Here is a 19725-nt window from a genome sequence, read left to right on the forward strand (position 1 = left end):
GGGATGGGGAGGATGGGAGAGAGGGACGGGGGAGGATGGGAGAGAGGGGGATGGGAGAGGATGGGAGAGAGGGGACGGGGGAGGATGGGAGAGGGGGGAGGGGGAGGATGGGGAGAGGGGGAGGGGGGGAGGATGGGAGAGGGGAGGGGGATGGGAGAGGGGAGGGGAGGAGGGAGGGGGACGGGGAGGATGGGAGAGGGGGATGGGAGAGGAAGGGAGAGGGGGGATGGGAGAGGAAGGGAGAGAGGGACGGGGAGGATGGGAGAGGGGGAGGGGGAGGATGGGAGAGGGGGATGGGAGAGGAAGGGAGAGGGGGATGGGAGAGGAAGGGAGAGAGGGACGGGGAGGATGGGAGAGGGGGAGGGGGAGGATGGGAGAGGGGGACGGGGAGGATGGAGAGGGGGGAGGGGGAGGATGGGGAGAGAGGGACGGGGAGGATGGGAGAGGGGGACGGGGAGGATGGGAGAGGGGGAGGGGGAGGATGGGAGAGGGGGAGGGGGAGGATGGGAGAGGGGGGATGGGGAGGAGGGGAGAGGGGGACGGGGAGGATGGGAGAGGGGGACGGGGAAGATGGGAGAGGGGGACGGGGAAGATGGGAGAGGGGGACGGGGAGGATGGGAGAGGGGGAGGGGGAGATGGAGAGGGGGAGGGGGAGGATGGGAGAGGGGGACGGGGAGGATGGGAGAGGGGGAGGGGGAGGATGAGAGAGGGGGACGGGGAAGATGGAGAGGGGGACGGGGAGGATGGGAGAGGGGGACGGGGAGGATGGGAGAGGGGGACGGGGAGGATGGGAGAGGGGGAGGGGGAGGATGGGAGAGGGGGAGGGGGAGGATGGGAGAGGGGGATGGGGAGGATGGGAGAGGGGGAGGGGGAGGATGGGAGAGGGGGACGGGGAGGATGGGAGAGGGGGAGGGGGAGGATGGGAGAGGGGGAGGGGGAGGATGGGAGAGGGGGACGGGGAGGATGGGAGAGGGGGACGGGGAAGATGGGAGAGGGGGAGGGGGGAGGATGGGAGAGGGGGAGGGGGAGGATGGGAGAGGGGGACGGGGAGGATGGGAGAGGGGGAGGGGAGGATGGGAGAGGGGGACGGGGAGGATGGGAGAGGGGGAGGGGGAGGATGGGAGAGGGGGAGGGGGAGGATGGGAGAGGGGGACGGGGAGGATGGGAGAGGGGGACGGGGAGGATGGGAGAGGGGGACGGGGAGGATGGGAGAGGGGGACGGGGAGGATGGGAGAGGGAGACGGGGAGGATGGGAGAGGGGGACGGGGAGGATGGGAGAGGGGGAGGGGGAGGATGGGAGAGGGGGACGGGGAGGATGGGAGAGGGGGAGGGGGAGGATGGGAGAGGGGGAGGGGGAGGATGGGAGAGGGGGAGGGGGAGGATGGGAGAGGGGGACGGGGAGGATGGGAGAGGGGGAGGGGGAGGATGGGAGAGGGGGACGGGGAGGATGGGAGAGGGGGAGGGGGAGGATGGGAGAGGGGGAGGGGGAGGATGGGAGAGGGGGAGGGGGAGGATGGGAGAGGGGGAGGGGGAGGATGGGAGAGGGGGACGGGGAGGATGGGAGAGGGGGAGGGGGAGGATGGGAGAGGGGGACGGGGAGGATGGGAGAGGGGGACGGGGAGGATGGGAGAGGGGGACGGGGAGGATGGTAGAGGGGGACGGGGAGGAGGTGAGAGGGGGACGGGGAGGATGGGAGAGGGGGACGGGGGGAGGATGGGAGAGGGGGACTGGGGGAGGATGGGAGAGGGGGACGGGGGGAGGATGGGAGAGGGGGACGGGGGGAGGGGAGAGGGGGACGGAGAGCATGGGAGAGGGGGATGGGATAGGAGGGGAGAGAGGGTTGGGAGAGGATGGGGGAGGGGGAGGATGGGAGAGGGGGACGGAGAGGAAAGGGGGATGGGATAGGAGGGGAATGAGATGAGAGAGGCGAGGAGAGGGGAGGAGGATGGAAGAGGAAGGGTGTGGGGTGCAGAAAAAGGGAGGGGGGACTGAAGGTGGGGGGTATTGTAGAGGAGGGGGAGGGGGGACTGAAGGTGGGGGGTATTGTAGAGGAGGGGAGAGGGGGGACTGAAGGTGGGGGGTATTGTAGAGGAGGGGAGAGGGGGGACTGAAGGTGGGGGGTATTGTAGAGGAGGGGAGAGGGGGGACTGAAGGTGGGGGGTATTGTAGAGGAGGGGAGAGGGGGGACTGAAGGTGGGGGGTATTGTAGAGGAGGGGGAGGGGGGACTGAAGGTGGGGGGTATTGTAGAGGAGGGGAGAGGGGGGACTGAAGGTGGGGGGTATTGTAGAGGAGGGGAGAGGGGGGACTGAAGGTGGGGGGTATTGTAGAGGAGGGGGAGGGGGGGACTGAAGGTGGGGGGTATTGTAGAGGGGAAGGTAAGTCCTTTCTTTCTTTCTTTCTCAGGGGAGACCCCAAAACAGGGGGAGTGTGGAGAAGGGGAGACAAAGTGAAGAGGAAAGTGGGTGAGAGGAGAGAGAATCGGAGGGCCGATGGACAGACTGGAAAGAACAGGAAAAGGAGTGAGAGGAGGGAAGACATGAAGAGAGAATGGGTGGAATGTGAGGAGTGGGGAACCTGAGTTAGATACAGACTGATTAGCTGACGGACTGTGTGTGGACCGTGTGTGTGTGGACCGTGTGTGTGTGGGACCGCGTGTGTGGACCGTGTGTGTGGACCGTGTGTGTGGGACCGTGTGTGTGGACCGTGTGTGTGGGACCGTGTGTGTGGGACCGTGTGTGTGGACCGTGTGTGTGGACCGTGTGTGTGTGGACCGTGTGTGTGGGACCGTGTGTGTGGACCGTGTGTGTGGACCGTGTGTGTGGACCGTGTGTGTGGGACCGTGTGTGTGGACCGTGTGTGTGGACCGTGTGTGTGGTCCGTGTGTGTGGTCCGTGTGTGTGGACCGTGTGTGTGGTCCGTGTGTGTGTGGGACCGCGTGTGGGACCGTGTGTATGTGGGACATGTGTGTGTGTGGACCGTGTGTGTGGACCGTGTGTGTGGTCCGTGTGTGTGGTCCGTGTGTGTGGTCCGTGTGTGTGGTCCATGTGTGTGTGGGACCGCGTGTGGGACCGTGTGTATGTGGGACATGTGTGTGTGTGGGACATGTGTGTGTGGGACCGTGTGTGTGGACCGTGTGTGTGTGGGACCGCGTGTGTGGACCGTGTGTGTGGTCCGTGTGTGTGTGGGACCGTGTGTGTGGGACCGTGTGTGTGTGGGACATGTGTGTGTGTGGGACCGTGTGTGTGTGGACCGTGTGTGTGTGGGACCGCGTGTGTGTGGACCGTGTGTGTGTGGGACCGTGTGTGTGTGGACCGTGTGTGTGTGGACCGTGTGTGTGTGGACCGTGTGTGTGTGGGACCGTGTGTGTGTGGACCGTGTGTGTGTGGGACCGTGTGTGAGGGACCGTGTGTGTGTGGGACCGTGTGTGTGTGGACCGTGTGTGTGGACCGTGTGTGTGGGACCGCGTGTGTGAGGGACCGTGTGTGTGTGGGACCGTGTGTGTGTGGACCGTGTGTGTGGACCGTGTGTGTGGACCGTGTGTGTGGGACCGCGTGTGTGGACCGTGTGTGTGGACCGTGTGTGTGGGACCGCGTGTGTGAGGGACCGCGTGTGTGTGGGACCGTGTGTGTGTGGACCGTGTGTGTGGACCGTGTGTGTGTGGACCGTGTGTGTGTGGGACCGTGTGTGTGTGGACCGTGTGTGTGTGGGACCGTGTGTGAGGGACCGTGTGTGTGTGGGACCGTGTGTGTGTGGACCGTGTGTGTGGACCGTGTGTGTGGGACCGCGTGTGTGTGGACCGTGTGTGTGTGGACCGTGTGTGTGGACCGTGTGTGTGGGACCGCGTGTGTGAGGGACCGCGTGTGTGTGGGACCGCGTGTGTGTGGACCGTGTGTGTGGACCGTGTGTGTGGGACCGCGTGTGTGAGGGACCGCGTGTGGACCGTGTGTGCGTGGTCCCGTGTGTGGGAATGTGTGTGTGGGGCTCACTGTAGGTGTACGACACCGTGTGGTTTACTGTGATATTAATGTTTGCCTGCGGAGAGAACGGGGAACCAGGCAGCTGTGAATTTGTCTCTTTCCCTTCAGTTCCCTTCTATTCCATCAGATGGCTGTCCTGGCGATACAGAGGAATGCAGACAGCAGCGTGTCACCCGAAGACATCGCAAACGCCAGCCGATCTCTCCACAATCCTTTGATGAAGGTGAGAGCTGGACCTGATACAGGAGCATAATTCACTAAGCAGCGGGACAGAGCAGGGGCATTGGCAGTATATACCCTATAGTGTGAGAGGGCCAGTATATACCCTATAGTGTGAGAGGGCAGTATATATCCTATAGTGTGAGAGGGCAGTATATACCCTATAGTGTGAGAGGGCAGTATATACCCTATAGTGTGAGAGGGCAGTATATTCCCTATAGTGTGAGAGGGCAGTATATACCCTATAGTGTGAGAGGGCAGTATATACCCTATAGTGTGAGAGGGCAGTATATACCCTATAGTGTGAGAGGGCCAGTATATACCCTATAGTGTGAGAGGGCAGTATATATCCTATAGTGTGAGAGGGCAGTATATACCCTATAGTGTGAGAGGGCAGTATATACCCTATAGTGTGAGAGGGCAGTATATTCCCTATAGTGTGAGAGGGCAGTATATACCCTATAGTGTGAGAGGGCAGTATATACCCTATAGTGTGAGAGGGCAGTATATACCCTATAGTGTGAGAGGGCCAGTATATACCCTATAGTGTGAGAGGGCAGTATATACTCTATAGTGTGTGAGAGGGCAGTATATACCCTATAGTGTGAGAGGGCAGTATATACCCTATAGTGTGTGAGAGGGCAGTATATACACTATAGTGTGAGAGGGCAGTATATACCCTATAGTGTGAGAGGGCAGTATATACTCTATAGTGTGAGAGGGCAGTATATACCCTATAGTGTGAGAGGGCAGTATATACCCTATAGTGTGAGAGGGCAGTATATACCCTATAGTGTGAGAGGGCAGTATATACCCTATAGTGTGAGAGGGCAGTATATACCCTATAGTGTGAGAGGGCAGTATATACCCTATAGTGTGAGAGGGCAGTATATACCCGATAGTGTGAGAGGGCAGTATATACCCTATAGTGTGAGAGGGCAGTATATACTCTATAGTGTGAGAGGGCAGTATATACCCTATAGTGTGAGAGGGCAGTATATACCCTATAGTGTGAGAGGGCAGTATATACCCTATAGTGTGAGAGGGCAGTATATACACTATAGTGTGAGAGGGCAGTATATACACTATAGTGTGAGAGGGCAGTATATACCCTATAGTGTGAGAGGGCAGTATATACCCGATAGTGTGAGAGGGCAGTATATACCCTATAGTGTGAGAGGGCAGTATATACTCTATAGTGTGAGAGGGCAGTATATACCCTATAGTGTGAGAGGGCAGTATATATCCTATAGTGTGAGAGGGCAGTATATACCCTATAGTGTGAGAGGGCAGTATATATCCTATAGTGTGAGAGGGCAGTTTATACCCTATAGTGTGAGAGGGCAGTATATACCCTATAGTGTGAGAGGGCAGTATATACCCTATAGTGTGAGAGGGCAGTATATACCCTATAGTGTGAGAGGGCAGTTTATACCCTATAGTGTGAGAGGGCAGTATATACTCTATAGTGTGAGAGGGCAGTATATACTCTATAGTGTGAGAGGGCAGTATATACCCTATAGTGTGAGAGGGCAGTATATACCCTATAGTGTGAGAGGGCAGTATATACTCTATAGTGTGAGAGGGCAGTATATACCCTATAGTGTGAGAGGGCAGTATATACTCTATAGTGTGAGAGGGCAGTTTATACCCTATAGTGTGAGAGGGCAGTATATACTCTATAGTGTGAGAGGGCAGTATATACCCTATAGTGTGAGAGGGCAGTATATACCCTATAGTGTGAGAGGGCAGTATATACTCTATAGTGTGAGAGGGCAGTATATACTCTATAGTGTGAGAGGGCAGTATATATCCTATAGTGTGAGAGGGCAGTATATACTCTATAGTGTGAGAGGGCAGTATATACCCTATAGTGTGAGAGGGCAGTATATACCCTATAGTGTGAGAGGGCAGTATATACCCTATAGTGTGAGAGGGCAGTATATACCCTATAGTGTGAGAGGGCAGTATATACCCTATAGTGTGAGAGGGCAGTATATAACCTATAGTGTGAGAGGGCAGTATATACCCTATAGTGTGAGAGGGCAGTATATACCCTATAGTGTGAGAGGGCAGTATATACTCTATAGTGTGAGAGGGCCAGTATATACCCTATAGTGTGAGAGGGCAGTATATACCCTATAGTGTGAGAGGGCAGTATATACCCTATAGTGTGAGAGGGCAGTATATACTCTATAGTGTGAGAGGGCAGTATATATCCTATAGTGTGAGAGGGCAGTATATACCCTATAGTGTGGGCATTGGCAGTTTATACCCTATAGTGTGAGAGGGCAGTTTATACCCTATAGTGTGAGAGGGCCAGTATATACCCTATAGTGTGAGAGGGCAGTATATACCCTATAGTGTGAGAGGGCAGTATATACTCTATAGTGTGAGAGGGCAGTATATACTCTATAGTGTGAGAGGGCAGTATATACCCTATAGTGTGAGAGGGCAGTATATACCCTATAGTGTGAGAGGGCAGTATATACCCTATAGTGTGAGAGGGCAGTATATACTCTATAGTGTGAGAGGGCAGTATATACTCTATAGTGTGAGAGGGCAGTATATACTCTATAGTGTGAGAGGGCAGTATATACCCTATAGTGTGAGAGGGCCAGTATATACCCTATAGTGTGAGAGGGCAGTATATACTCTATAGTGTGAGAGGGCAGTATATACTCTATAGTGTGAGAGGGCAGTATATACCCTGTAGTGTGAGAGGGCAGTATATACCCTATAGTGTGAGAGGGCCAGTATATACCCTATAGTGTGAGAGGGCAGTATATACCCTATAGTGTGAGAGGGCCAGTATATACTCTATAGTGTGAGAGGGCAGTATATACCCTGTAGTGTGAGAGGGCAGTATATACCCTATAGTGTGAGAGGGCCAGTATATACCCTATAGTGTGAGAGGGCAGTATATACGCTATAGTGTGGGAGGGCAGTATATACTCTATAGTGTGAGACGGCCAGTATATACCCTATCGTGTGGGAGGGCAGTATATACCCTATAGTGTGAGAGGGCAGTATATACCCTATAGTGTGAGAGGGCAGTATATACTCTATAGTGTGAGAGGGCAGTATATACTCTATAGTGTGAGAGGGCAGTATATACCCTATAGTGTGAGAGGGCAGTATATACCCTATAGTGTGAGAGGGCAGTATATACCCTATAGTGTGAGAGGGCAGTATATACTCTATAGTGTGAGAGGGCAGTATATACCCTATAGTGTGAGAGGGCAGTATATTCCCTATAGTGTGAGAGGGCAGTATATACTCTATAGTGTGAGAGGGCAGTATATACTCTATAGTGTGAGAGGGCAGTATATACCCTATAGTGTGAGAGGGCAGTATATTCCCTATAGTGTGAGAGGGCAGTATATACCCTATAGTGTGAGAGGGCAGGATATACTCTATAGTGTGAGAGGGCAGTATATATCCTATAGTGTGAGAGGGCAGTATATACCCTATAGTGTGAGAGGGCAGTATATACCCTATAGTGTGAGAGGGCAGTATATACCCTATAGTGTGAGAGGGCAGTATATACTCTATAGTGTGAGAGGGCAGTATATACCCTATAGTGTGAGAGGGCAGTATATACCCTATAGTGTGAGAGGGCAGTATATACCCTATAGTGTGAGAGGGCAGTATATACTCTATAGTGTGAGAGGGCAGTATATACTGTGTGAGAGGGGGCAGTATATACCCTATAGTGTGAGAGGGCAGTATATACCCTATAGTGTGAGAGGGCAGTATATACCCTATAGTGTTGGAGGGACAGTATTTACTCTATAGTGTGAGAGGGCTGTAAATACTCTATAGTGTGATAGGGCCAGGTATATACCCTATAGTGTGAGAGGGGCCGTATATACCCTATAGTGTGAGAGGGCAGTATAGTCCCTATAGTGTGAGAGGGCAGTATATACCCTATAGTGTGAGAGGGGCCAGTATATACCCTATAGTGTGAGTAGGGCAGTAATATTCCCTATAGTGTGAGAGGGCCAGTATATACCCTATAGTGTGAGAGGGCCAGTATATACCCCTATAGTGTGAGAGGGCAGTATATACTCTATAGTGTGAGAGGGCAGTATATACCTATAGTGTGAGAGGGCAGTATATACCCTATAGTGTGAGAGGGCAGTATATACCCTATAGTGTGAGAGGGCAGTATATTCCCTATAGTGTGAGAGGGCAGTATATACCTTGCATTACCTATAGTGTGAGAGGGCAGTATATACCCTATAGTGTGAGAGGGCAGTATATTCCCTATAGTGTGAGAGGGCAGTATATACCCTATAGTGTGAGAGGGCCAGTATATACCCTATAGTGTGAGAGGGCAGTATATACCCTATAGTGTGAGAGGGCAGTATATACCCTATAGTGTGAGAGGGCAGTATATACCCTATAGTGTGAGAGGCAGTATATACCCTATAGTGTGAGAGGGCAGTATATACTCTATAGTGTGAGAGGGCAGTATATACTGGGGGCAGTATATAGTGTGAGAGGCAGTATATACCCTATAGTGTGAGAGGGCAGTATATACCCTATAGTGTGAGAGGGCAGTATATACCCTGTAGTGTGAGAGGGCCAGTATATACCCTATAGTGTGAGAGGGCAGTATATTCCCTATAGTGTGAGAGGCAGTATATACCCTATAGTGTGAGAGGGCAGTATATACTCTATAGTGTGAGAGGGCCAGTATATACCCTATAGTGTGAGAGGGCAGTATATACCCTATAGTGTGAGAGGGCAGTATATACCCTATAGTGTGAGAGGGCAGTATATACCCTGTAGTGTGAGAGGGCAGTATATACTCTATAGTGTGAGAGGGCCAGTATATACCCTATAGTGTGAGAGGGCAGTATATTCCCTATAGTGTGAGAGGGCAGTATATACCATATAGTGTGAGAGGGCAGTATATACCCTATAGTGTGAGAGGGCAGTATATACCCTATAGTGTGAGAGGGCCAGTATATACCCTATAGTGTGAGAGGGCAGTATATTCCCTATAGTGTGAGAGGGCAGTTTATACCTATAGTGTGAGAGGGCAGTATATACTCTATAGTGTGAGAGGGCAGTATATACCCTATAGTGTGAGAGGGCAGTATATACCCTATAGTGTGAGAGGGCAGTATCATACCCTATAGTGTGAGAGGGCAGTATATACTCTATAGTGTGAGAGGGCAGTATATACCGTATAGTGTGAGAGGGCAGTATATACCCTATAGTGTGAGAGGGCAGTATATACCTCTATAGTGTGAGAGGGCAGAATATACCCTATAGTGTGAGAGGGCAGTATATATCCTATAGTGTGAGAGGGCAGTTTTATACCCTATAGTGTGAGAGGGCAGTATATACTCTATAGTGTGAGAGGGCAGTATATACCCTATAGTGTGAGAGGGCAGTATATACCCTATAGTGTGAGAGGGCCAGTATATACCCTGTAGTGTGAGAGGGCAGTATATACCCTATAGTGTGAGAGGGCCAGTATATACCTATAGTGTGAGAGGGCAGTATATATCCTATAGTGTGAGAGGGCAGTATATACTCTATAGGGAGGGCAGTATATACCCTACCTAGTGTGAGAGGGCAGTATATACCCTATAGTGTGAGAGGGCAGTATATACCCTATAGTGTGAGAGGGCAGTATATACCCTATAGTGTGAGAGGGCAGTATATACCCTATAGTGTGAGAGGGCATATATACCCTATAGTGTGAGAGGCCAGTATATACCCTATAGTGTGAGAGGGCAGTATCATTACCCCTATAGTGTGAGAGGGCAGTATATACCCTATAGTGTGAGAGGGCAGTATATACTCTATAGTGTGAGAGGGCAGTATATACCCTATAGTGTGAGAGGCAGTATATACCCTATAGTGTGAGAGGGCCAGTATATACCCTATAGTGTGAGAGGGCCAGTATATACCCTAGTAGTGTGAGAGGGCAGTATATACTCTATAGTGTGAGAGGGCAGTATATACCCTATAGTGTGAGAGGGCAGTATATACCCTATAGTGTGAGAGGGCCAGTATATACCCTATAGTGTGAGAGGGCCAGTATATACCCTATAGTGTGAGAGGGCAGTATATACCCTATAGTGTGAGAGGGCAGTATATACCCGATAGTGTGAGAGGGCAGTATATACCCTATAGTGTGAGAGGGCCAGTATATACCCTATAGTGTGAGAGGGCAGTATATACCCTATAGTGTGAGAGGGCAGTATATACCCTATAGTGTGAGAGGGCCAGTATATACCCTATAGTGTGAGAGGGCAGTATATACCCGATAGTGTGAGAGGGCAGTATATACCCTATAGTGTGAGAGGGCAGTATATACCCTATAGTGTGAGAGGGCCAGTATATACCCTATAGTGTGAGAGGGCAGTATATACTCTATAGTGTGAGAGGGCAGTATATACCCTATAGTGTGAGAGGGCAGTATATACCCTATAGTGTGAGAGGGCAGTATATACCCTATAGTGTGAGAGGGCAGTATATACCCTATAGTGTGAGAGGGCAGTATATACACTATAGTGTGAGAGGGCCAGTATATACCCTATAGTGTGAGAGGGCAGTATATACCCTATAGTGTGAGAGGGCAGTATATACCCTATAGTGTGAGAGGGCAGTATGTACTCTATAGTGTGAGAGGGCAGTATATACCCTACAGTGTGAGAGGGCCAGTATATACCCTATAGTGTGAGAGGGCAGTATATACTCTATAGTGTGAGAGGGCAGTATATACCCTATAGTGTGAGAGGGCAGTATATACCCTATAGTGTGAGAGGGCAGTATATACCCTATAGTGTGAGAGGGCAGTATATACCCTATAGTGTGGGCGAGGGCAGTATATACCCTATAGTGTGAGAGGGCCAGTATATACTCTATAGTGTGAGAGGGCAGTATATACCCTATAGTGTGAGAGGGCAGTATATACTCTATAGTGTGAGAGGGCAGTATATACCCTATAGTGTGAGAGGGCAGTATATACCCTATAGTGTGAGAGGGCAGTATATACTCTATAGTGTGAGAGGGCAGTATATACTCTATAGTGTGAGAGGGCCAGTATATACTCTATAGTGTGAGAGGGCAGTATATACCCTATAGTGTGAGAGGGCAGTATATACCCTATAGTGTGTGAGAGGGCAGTATATACCCTATAGTGTGAGAGGGCAGTATATACCCTATAGTGTGAGAGGGCAGTATATACCCTATAGTGTGAGAGGGCAGTATATACCCTATAGTGTGAGAGGGCAGTATATACTCTATAGTGTGAGAGGGCAGTATATACTCTATAGTGTGAGAGGGCCAGTATATACTCTATAGTGTGAGAGGGCAGTATATACCCTATAGTGTGAGAGGGCAGTATATACCCTATAGTGTGAGAGGGCAGTATATACTCTATAGTGTGAGAGGGCCAGTATATACTCTATAGTGTGAGAGGGCAGTATATACCCTATAGTGTGAGAGGGCAGTATATACCCTACAGTGTGAGAGGGCCAGTATATACCCTATAGTGTGAGAGGGCAGTATATACCCTATAGTGTGGGCGAGGGCAGTATATACCCTATAGTGTGAGAGGGCCAGTATATACCCTATAGTGTGAGAGGGCAGTATATACCCTATAGTGTGAGAGGGCAGTATATACCCTATAGTGTGAGAGGGCAGTATATACCCTATAGTGTGAGAGGGCAGTATATACCCTATAGTGTGAGAGGGCAGTATATACCCTATAGTGTGAGAGGGCCAGTATATACCCTATAGTGTGAGAGGGCAGTATATACCCTATAGTGTGAGAGGGCAGTGTGTACCCTGTAGTGTGAGAGGGCAGTATATACCCTGTAGTGTGAGAGGGCAGTATATACCCTATAGTGTGAGAGGGCCAGTATATACCCTATAGTGTGAGAGGGCAGTATATATCCTATAGTGTGAGAGGGCAGTATATACTCTATAGTGTGAGAGGGCCAGTATATACCCTATAGTGTGAGAGGGCCAGTATATACCCTATAGTGTGAGAGGGCAGTATATACCCTATAGTGTGAGAGGGCAGTATATACCCGATAGTGTGAGAGGGCAGTATATACCCTATAGTGTGAGAGGGCCAGTATATACCCTATAGTGTGAGAGGGCAGTATATACCCTATAGTGTGAGAGGGCAGTATATACCCTATAGTGTGAGAGGGCCAGTATATACCCTATAGTGTGAGAGGGCAGTATATACCCGATAGTGTGAGAGGGCAGTATATACCCTATAGTGTGAGAGGGCAGTATATACCCTATAGTGTGAGAGGGCCAGTATATACCCTATAGTGTGAGAGGGCAGTATATACTCTATAGTGTGAGAGGGCAGTATATACCCTATAGTGTGAGAGGGCAGTATATACCCTATAGTGTGAGAGGGCAGTATATACCCTATAGTGTGAGAGGGCAGTATATACCCTATAGTGTGAGAGGGCAGTATATACACTATAGTGTGAGAGGGCCAGTATATACCCTATAGTGTGAGAGGGCAGTATATACCCTATAGTGTGAGAGGGCAGTATATACCCTATAGTGTGAGAGGGCAGTATGTACTCTATAGTGTGAGAGGGCAGTATATACCCTACAGTGTGAGAGGGCCAGTATATACCCTATAGTGTGAGAGGGCAGTATATACTCTATAGTGTGAGAGGGCAGTATATACCCTATAGTGTGAGAGGGCAGTATATACCCTATAGTGTGAGAGGGCAGTATATACCCTATAGTGTGAGAGGGCAGTATATACCCTATAGTGTGGGCGAGGGCAGTATATACCCTATAGTGTGAGAGGGCCAGTATATACTCTATAGTGTGAGAGGGCAGTATATACCCTATAGTGTGAGAGGGCAGTATATACTCTATAGTGTGAGAGGGCAGTATATACCCTATAGTGTGAGAGGGCAGTATATACCCTATAGTGTGAGAGGGCAGTATATACTCTATAGTGTGAGAGGGCAGTATATACTCTATAGTGTGAGAGGGCCAGTATATACTCTATAGTGTGAGAGGGCAGTATATACCCTATAGTGTGAGAGGGCAGTATATACCCTATAGTGTGTGAGAGGGCAGTATATACCCTATAGTGTGAGAGGGCAGTATATACCCTATAGTGTGAGAGGGCAGTATATACCCTATAGTGTGAGAGGGCAGTATATACCCTATAGTGTGAGAGGGCAGTATATACTCTATAGTGTGAGAGGGCAGTATATACTCTATAGTGTGAGAGGGCCAGTATATACTCTATAGTGTGAGAGGGCAGTATATACCCTATAGTGTGAGAGGGCAGTATATACCCTATAGTGTGAGAGGGCAGTATATACTCTATAGTGTGAGAGGGCCAGTATATACTCTATAGTGTGAGAGGGCAGTATATACCCTATAGTGTGAGAGGGCAGTATATACCCTACAGTGTGAGAGGGCCAGTATATACCCTATAGTGTGAGAGGGCAGTATATACCCTATAGTGTGGGCGAGGGCAGTATATACCCTATAGTGTGAGAGGGCCAGTATATACCCTATAGTGTGAGAGGGCAGTATATACCCTATAGTGTGAGAGGGCAGTATATACCCTATAGTGTGAGAGGGCAGTATATACCCTATAGTGTGAGAGGGCAGTATATACCCTATAGTGTGAGAGGGCGGTATATACCCTATAGTGTGCGAGGGCAGTATATACCCTATAGTGTGAGAGGGCCAGTATATACCCTATAGTGTGAGAGGGCAGTATATACCCTATAGTGTGAGAGGGCAGTGTGTACCCTGTAGTGTGAGAGGGCAGTATATACCCTGTAGTGTGAGAGGGCAGTATATACCCTATAGTGTGAGAGGGCCAGTATATACCCTATAGTGTGAGAGGGCAGTATATACCCTATAGTGTGAGAGGGCAGTATATACCCTATAGTGTGAGAGGGCAGTATATACCCTATAGTGTGAGAGGGCAGTATATACCCTATAGTGTGAGAGGGCAGTATATACCCTATAGTGTGAGAGGGCAGTATATACCCTATAGTGTGAGAGGGCAGTATATACCCTATAGTGGGAGGGGCAGTATATACCCTATAGTGTGGGAGGGCCAGTATATACCCTATAGTGTGAGAGGGCAGTATATACCCTATAGTGTGAGAGGGCAGTATATACACTATAGTGTGAGAGGGCAGTATATACCCTATAGTGTGAGAGGGCAGTATATACCCTATAGTGTGAGAGGGCAGTATATACCCTATAGTGTGAGAGGGCAGTATATACCCTATAGTGTGAGAGGGCAGTATATACACTATAGTGTGAGAGGGCAGTATATACCCTATAGTGTGAGAGGGCAGTATATACCCTATAGTGGGAGGGGCAGTATATACCCTATAGTGTGGGAGGGCCAGTATATACCCTATAGTGTGAGAGGGCAGTATATACCCTATAGTGTGAGAGGGCAGTATATACCCTATAGTGTGAGAGGGCCAGTATATACCCTATAGTGTGAGAGGGCAGTATATACCCTATAGTGTGAGAGGGCCAGTATATACCCTATAGTGTGAGAGGGCAGTATATACTCTATAGTGTGAGAGGGCAGTATATACCCTATAGTGTGAGAGGGCAGTATATACCCTATAGTGGGAGGGGCAGTATATACCCTATAGTGTGAGAGGGCAGTATATACCCTATAGTGTGAGAGGGCAGTACATACCCTATAGTGTGAGAGGGCCAGTATATACCCTATAGTGTGAGAGGGCAGTATATACCCTATAGTGTGAGAGGGCCAGTATATACCCTATAGTGTGAGAGGGCCAGTATCTCCCCTATAGTGTGAGAGGGCAGTATATACCCTATAGTGTGAGAGGGCAGTATATACACTATAGTGTGAGAGGGCAGTATATACCCTATAGTGGGAGGGGCAGTATATACCCTATAGTGTGAGAGGGCAGTATATACCCTATAGTGTGAGAGGGCAGTATATACCCTATAGTGTGAGAGGGCCAGTATATACCCTATAGTGTGAGAGGGCAGTATATACCCTATAGTGTGAGAGGGCCAGTATATACCCTATAGTGTGAGAGGGCAGTATATACTCTATAGTGTGAGAGGGCAGTATATACCCTATAGTGTGAGAGGGCAGTATATACCCTATAGTGGGAGGGGCAGTATATACCCTATAGTGTGAGAGGGCCAGTATATACCCTATAGTGTGAGAGGGCAGTATATACCCTATAGTGTGAGAGGGCAGTATATACCCTATAGTGTGAGAGGGCAGTATATACCCTATAGTGTGAGAGGGCAGTATATACCCTATAGTGTGGGAGGGCAGTATATACCCTATAGTGTGGGAGGGCAGTATATACCCTATAGTGTGAGAGGGCCAGTATATACCCTATAGTGTGGGAGGGCAGTATATACCCTATAGTGTGAGAGGGCAGTATATACCCTATAGTGTGGGAGGGCCAGTATATACCCGATAGTTTGAGAGGGGCAGCATTTGGAATTTCACAAGGCCTTTGATAAAGTCCCACATGAGAGGTTAGTGTGCAAAATTAAAGCACATGGGATTGGGGGGAATATAGAAAAATAGGAACATAGAAAATAGGGGCAAGATTCGGCCATTCGGCCCTTCGGGCCTGCTCCGCCATTCAAAATGATCATGGCTGATCGTCTAACTCAGTACCCTGTTCCCACTTTTTCCCCATATCCCTTGATCCCTTTAGCATCAAGAAATATGTCTATCTCCTTCTTGAATACATCTAATGACTTGGCCTCCACTGCCTTCTCTGGTAGAGAATTCCACAGGTTCACCACCCTCTGAGTGAAGAAATTTCTCCTCATCTCGGTTCTAAATGGCATACCCCGTATCCTGAGACTGTGACCCCTGGTTCTGGACTCCCCAGCCATCGGGAACATCCTCCCTGCATCCAGTCTGTCTCGTCCTGTAAGGATTTTATATGTTTCGATGAGATCTCCTCTCATTCTTCTAAACTCCAGTGAATATAGGCCTAGTCGACCCAATCTCTCCTCATACGTCAGTCCTGCCATCCCAGGAATCAGTCTGGTAAACCTTCGTTGCACTCCCTCCATGGCAAGGACATCCTTCCTCAGATAAGGAGACCAAAACTGCACACAATACTCCAGATGTGGTCTCACCGAGGCCCTGTATAACTGCAGTAAGACATCCCTGCTCCTGTACTCAAATCCTCCTGCAATGAAGGCCAACATACCATTCGCCTTCCTAACTGCTTGCTGCACCTGAATGCTCGCTTTCAGTGACTGGTGTACAAGGACACCCAGGTCTCGTTGCACCTCCCCTTTTCCCAATCTATCACCATTCAGATAATAATCTGCCTTTCTGTTTTTACAACCAAAGTGGATAACCTCACATTTATCCACATTATACTGCATCTGCCATGTTCTTGCCCACTCACCCAACTTGTCTAAATCACATTGGAGCCTCTTTGCATCCTCCTCACAGCTCACATTCCACCCCAGCTTTGTGTCGTCTGCAAACTTGGAAATGTTACGTTTAGTTCCCTCATCCAAATCATTGATATATATTGTGAATAGCTGTGTCCCAAGCACTGATCCCTGTGGTACCCCACTAGTCACTGCCTGCCACCCGGAAAAAGACCCGTTTATTCCTACTCTCTGTTTCCTGTCTGTCAACCAATTCTCAATCCATGCCAGTATATTCCCCCCAATCCCATGTGCTTTAATTTTGCACACTAACCTCTTGTGTGGGACCTTATCAAAAGCCTTCTGAAAATCCAAGTACACCACATCCACTGGTTCTCCCCTATCTATTCTACTAGTTACATCCTCAAAAAACTCCAGTAGATTTGTTAAGCATGATTTCCCTTTCATAAACCCATGCTGACTTTGTCCAATCCTGTTAATGCGCTCAATATCCTGGCATGGATTGAGAATTGGTTAACAGACAGGAAACAGAGAGTAGGAATTAATGGGTCTTTTTCGGGGTGGCAGGCAGTGACTAGTGGGGTACCGCAGGGATCAGTGCTTGGGCCCCAGCTATTCACAATATATATCAATGATTTGGATGAGGGAACCAAATGTAATATTTCCAAGTTTGCTGACAATACCAAACTAGGTGGGATTGTGAGTTGTGAGGAGGATGCAAAGAGGCTTCGAGGCGATTTAGACAAGTTGAGTGAGTGGGCAAATACATGGCAGATGCAGAATAATGTGGATAAATGTGAAGTTATCCACTTCGGAAGGAAAAACAGAAAGGCAGAGTATTATTTAAATGGTGATAGATTGGGAAATGTTGATGTACAAAGGGACCTGGGTGTCCTTGTACACCAGTCACTGAAAGCAAACATGCAGGTGCAGCAAGCAGTTAGGAAGGCGAATGGTATGTTGGCCTTCATTGCAAGAGGATTTGAGTACAGGAGTAAAGATGTCTTACTGCAGTTATACAGGGCCTTGGTGAGACCACACCTGGAGTATTGTGTGCAGTTTTGGTCTCCTTACCTAAGAAAGGATATACTTGCCATAGAGGGAGTGCAGCGAAGGTTCACCAGACTGATTCCTGGGATGGCGGGACTGTCGTATGAGGAGAGATTGGGTCGACTCGGCCTGTATTCACTCGAGTTTAGAAGAATGAGAGGTGATCTCATTGAAACATATAAAATTCTGACAGGGCTAGACAGACTGGATGCAGGGAGGATGTTTCCCCTGGCTGAGGGGTCGAGAACCAGGGGTCACAGTCTCAGGATACGGGGTAGGACATTTAGGACTGAGATGAGGAGAAATTTCTTCACTCAGAGGGTGGTGAACCTGTGGAATTCTCTACCCCAGAAGGCTGTGGAGGCCAAGTCACTGAATATATTTAAGAAGGAGCAAGATAGATTTCTAGACACAAAAGGCATCAAGGGGTATGGGGAGAGAGCGGGAATATGGTATTGAGATAGAGGATTAGCCATGATCATATTGAATGGTGGAGCAGGCTCAAAGGGCCGAATGGCCTACTCCTGCTCCTATTTTCTATGTTTCGACATCCTGGTCTGGTCATTGGGCAGTGTCCGAGTACTGACCCCTGGTCTGGTCACTGGACAGTGTCCTCATACTGACCCCTGGTCTGGTCATTGGGCAGTGTCCTAGTACTGACCCCTGGTCTGGTCACTGGGCAGTGTCCTCATACTGACCCCTGGTCTGGTATTGGGCAGTGTCCTAGTACTGACCCCTGGTCTGGTCACTGGGCAGTGTCCTGGTACTGACCCCTGGTCTGGTCATTGGGCAGTGTCCTCGTACTGACCCCTGGTCTGGTCACTGGGCAGTGTCCTCGTACTGACCCCTAGTCTCATTGGGCAGGGCTCTCGTACTGACCCCTGGTCCGGTCATTGGACAGTGTCCTAGTACTGACCCCTAGTCTGGTCATTGGGCAGTGTCCTAGTACTGACCCCTGGTCTGGTCATTGGGCAGTGTCCTAGTACTGACCCCTAGTCTGGTAATTGGGCAGTGTCCTCGTACTGACCCCTGGTCTGGTCATAGAGTCATAGAGTCATAGAGTTATACAGCACGGATAGAGGCCCTTCGGCCCGTCGTGTCCGCGCCGGCCATCAGCCCTGTCTACTCTAATCCCATATTCCAGCATTTGGTCCGTAGCCTTGTATGCTATGGCATTTCAAGTGCTCATCCAAATGCTTCTTGAATGTTGTGAGGGTTCCTGCCTCCACAACCCTTTCAGGCAGTGAGTTCCAGACTCCAACCACCCTCTGGGTGAAAAAGTTCTTTCTCAAATCCCCTCTAAACCTCCCGCCTTTTACCTTGAATCTATGTCCCCTTGTTATAGTACCCTCAACGAAGGGAAAAAGCTCCTTAGTATCCATCCTATCTGTGCCCCTCATAATTTTGTACACCTCAATCATGTCCCCCCTCAGCCTCCTCTGCTCCAAGGAAAACAAACCCAATCTTCCCAGTCTCTCTTCATAGCTGAAGCGCTCCAGCCCTGGTAACATCCTGGTGAATCTCCTCTGCACCCTCTCCAAAGCGATCACATCCTTCCTGTAGTGTGGCGACCAGAACTGCACACAGTACTCCAGCTGTGGCCTAACCAGTGTTTTATACAGCTCCATCATAACCTCCTTGCTCTTATATTCTATGCCTCAGCTAATAAAGGCAAGTATCCCATATGCCTTCTTTACCACCTTATCTACCTGTTCCGCCGCCTTCAGGGATCTGTGAACTTGCACACCAAGATCCCTCTGACCCTCTGTCTTGCCTAGGGTCCTCCCATTCATTGTGTATTCCCTTGCCTTGTTAGTCCCTCCAAAGTGCATCACCTCGCACTTTTCCGGGTTAAATTCCATTTGCCACTGTTCCGCCCATCTGACCAACCCATCTATATCGTCCTGCAGACTGAGGCTATCCTCCTCGCTATTTACCACCCTACCAATTTTTGTATCATCAGCGAACTTACTGATCATACCTTTTACATTCATATCCAAGTCATTAATGTAGACCACAAACAGCAAGGGACCCAGCACCGATCCCTGTGGTACCCCACTGGCCACA

At 49.6% G+C, this 19725-nt stretch overlaps 1 protein-coding gene across 1 annotated transcript in view; it reads left to right on the forward strand.

Annotated features, from left to right (window-relative positions):
• LOC137332684 (nuclear receptor-binding protein 2-like) overlaps positions 1 to 19725 on the forward strand; it is a 195974-nt gene that overhangs the window by 116699 nt on the left and 59550 nt on the right. Inside the window, exon 11 of the mRNA XM_067996634.1 lies at positions 4087 to 4201. Coding sequence (XP_067852735.1) covers positions 4087 to 4201 — 115 coding nt within the window. The remainder of the gene's footprint in view (positions 1 to 4086; positions 4202 to 19725) is intronic.

This window comes from Heptranchias perlo, chromosome 2, assembly GCF_035084215.1.
Source record: "Heptranchias perlo isolate sHepPer1 chromosome 2, sHepPer1.hap1, whole genome shotgun sequence".
NCBI classification, from domain to species: domain Eukaryota; kingdom Metazoa; phylum Chordata; class Chondrichthyes; order Hexanchiformes; family Hexanchidae; genus Heptranchias; species Heptranchias perlo.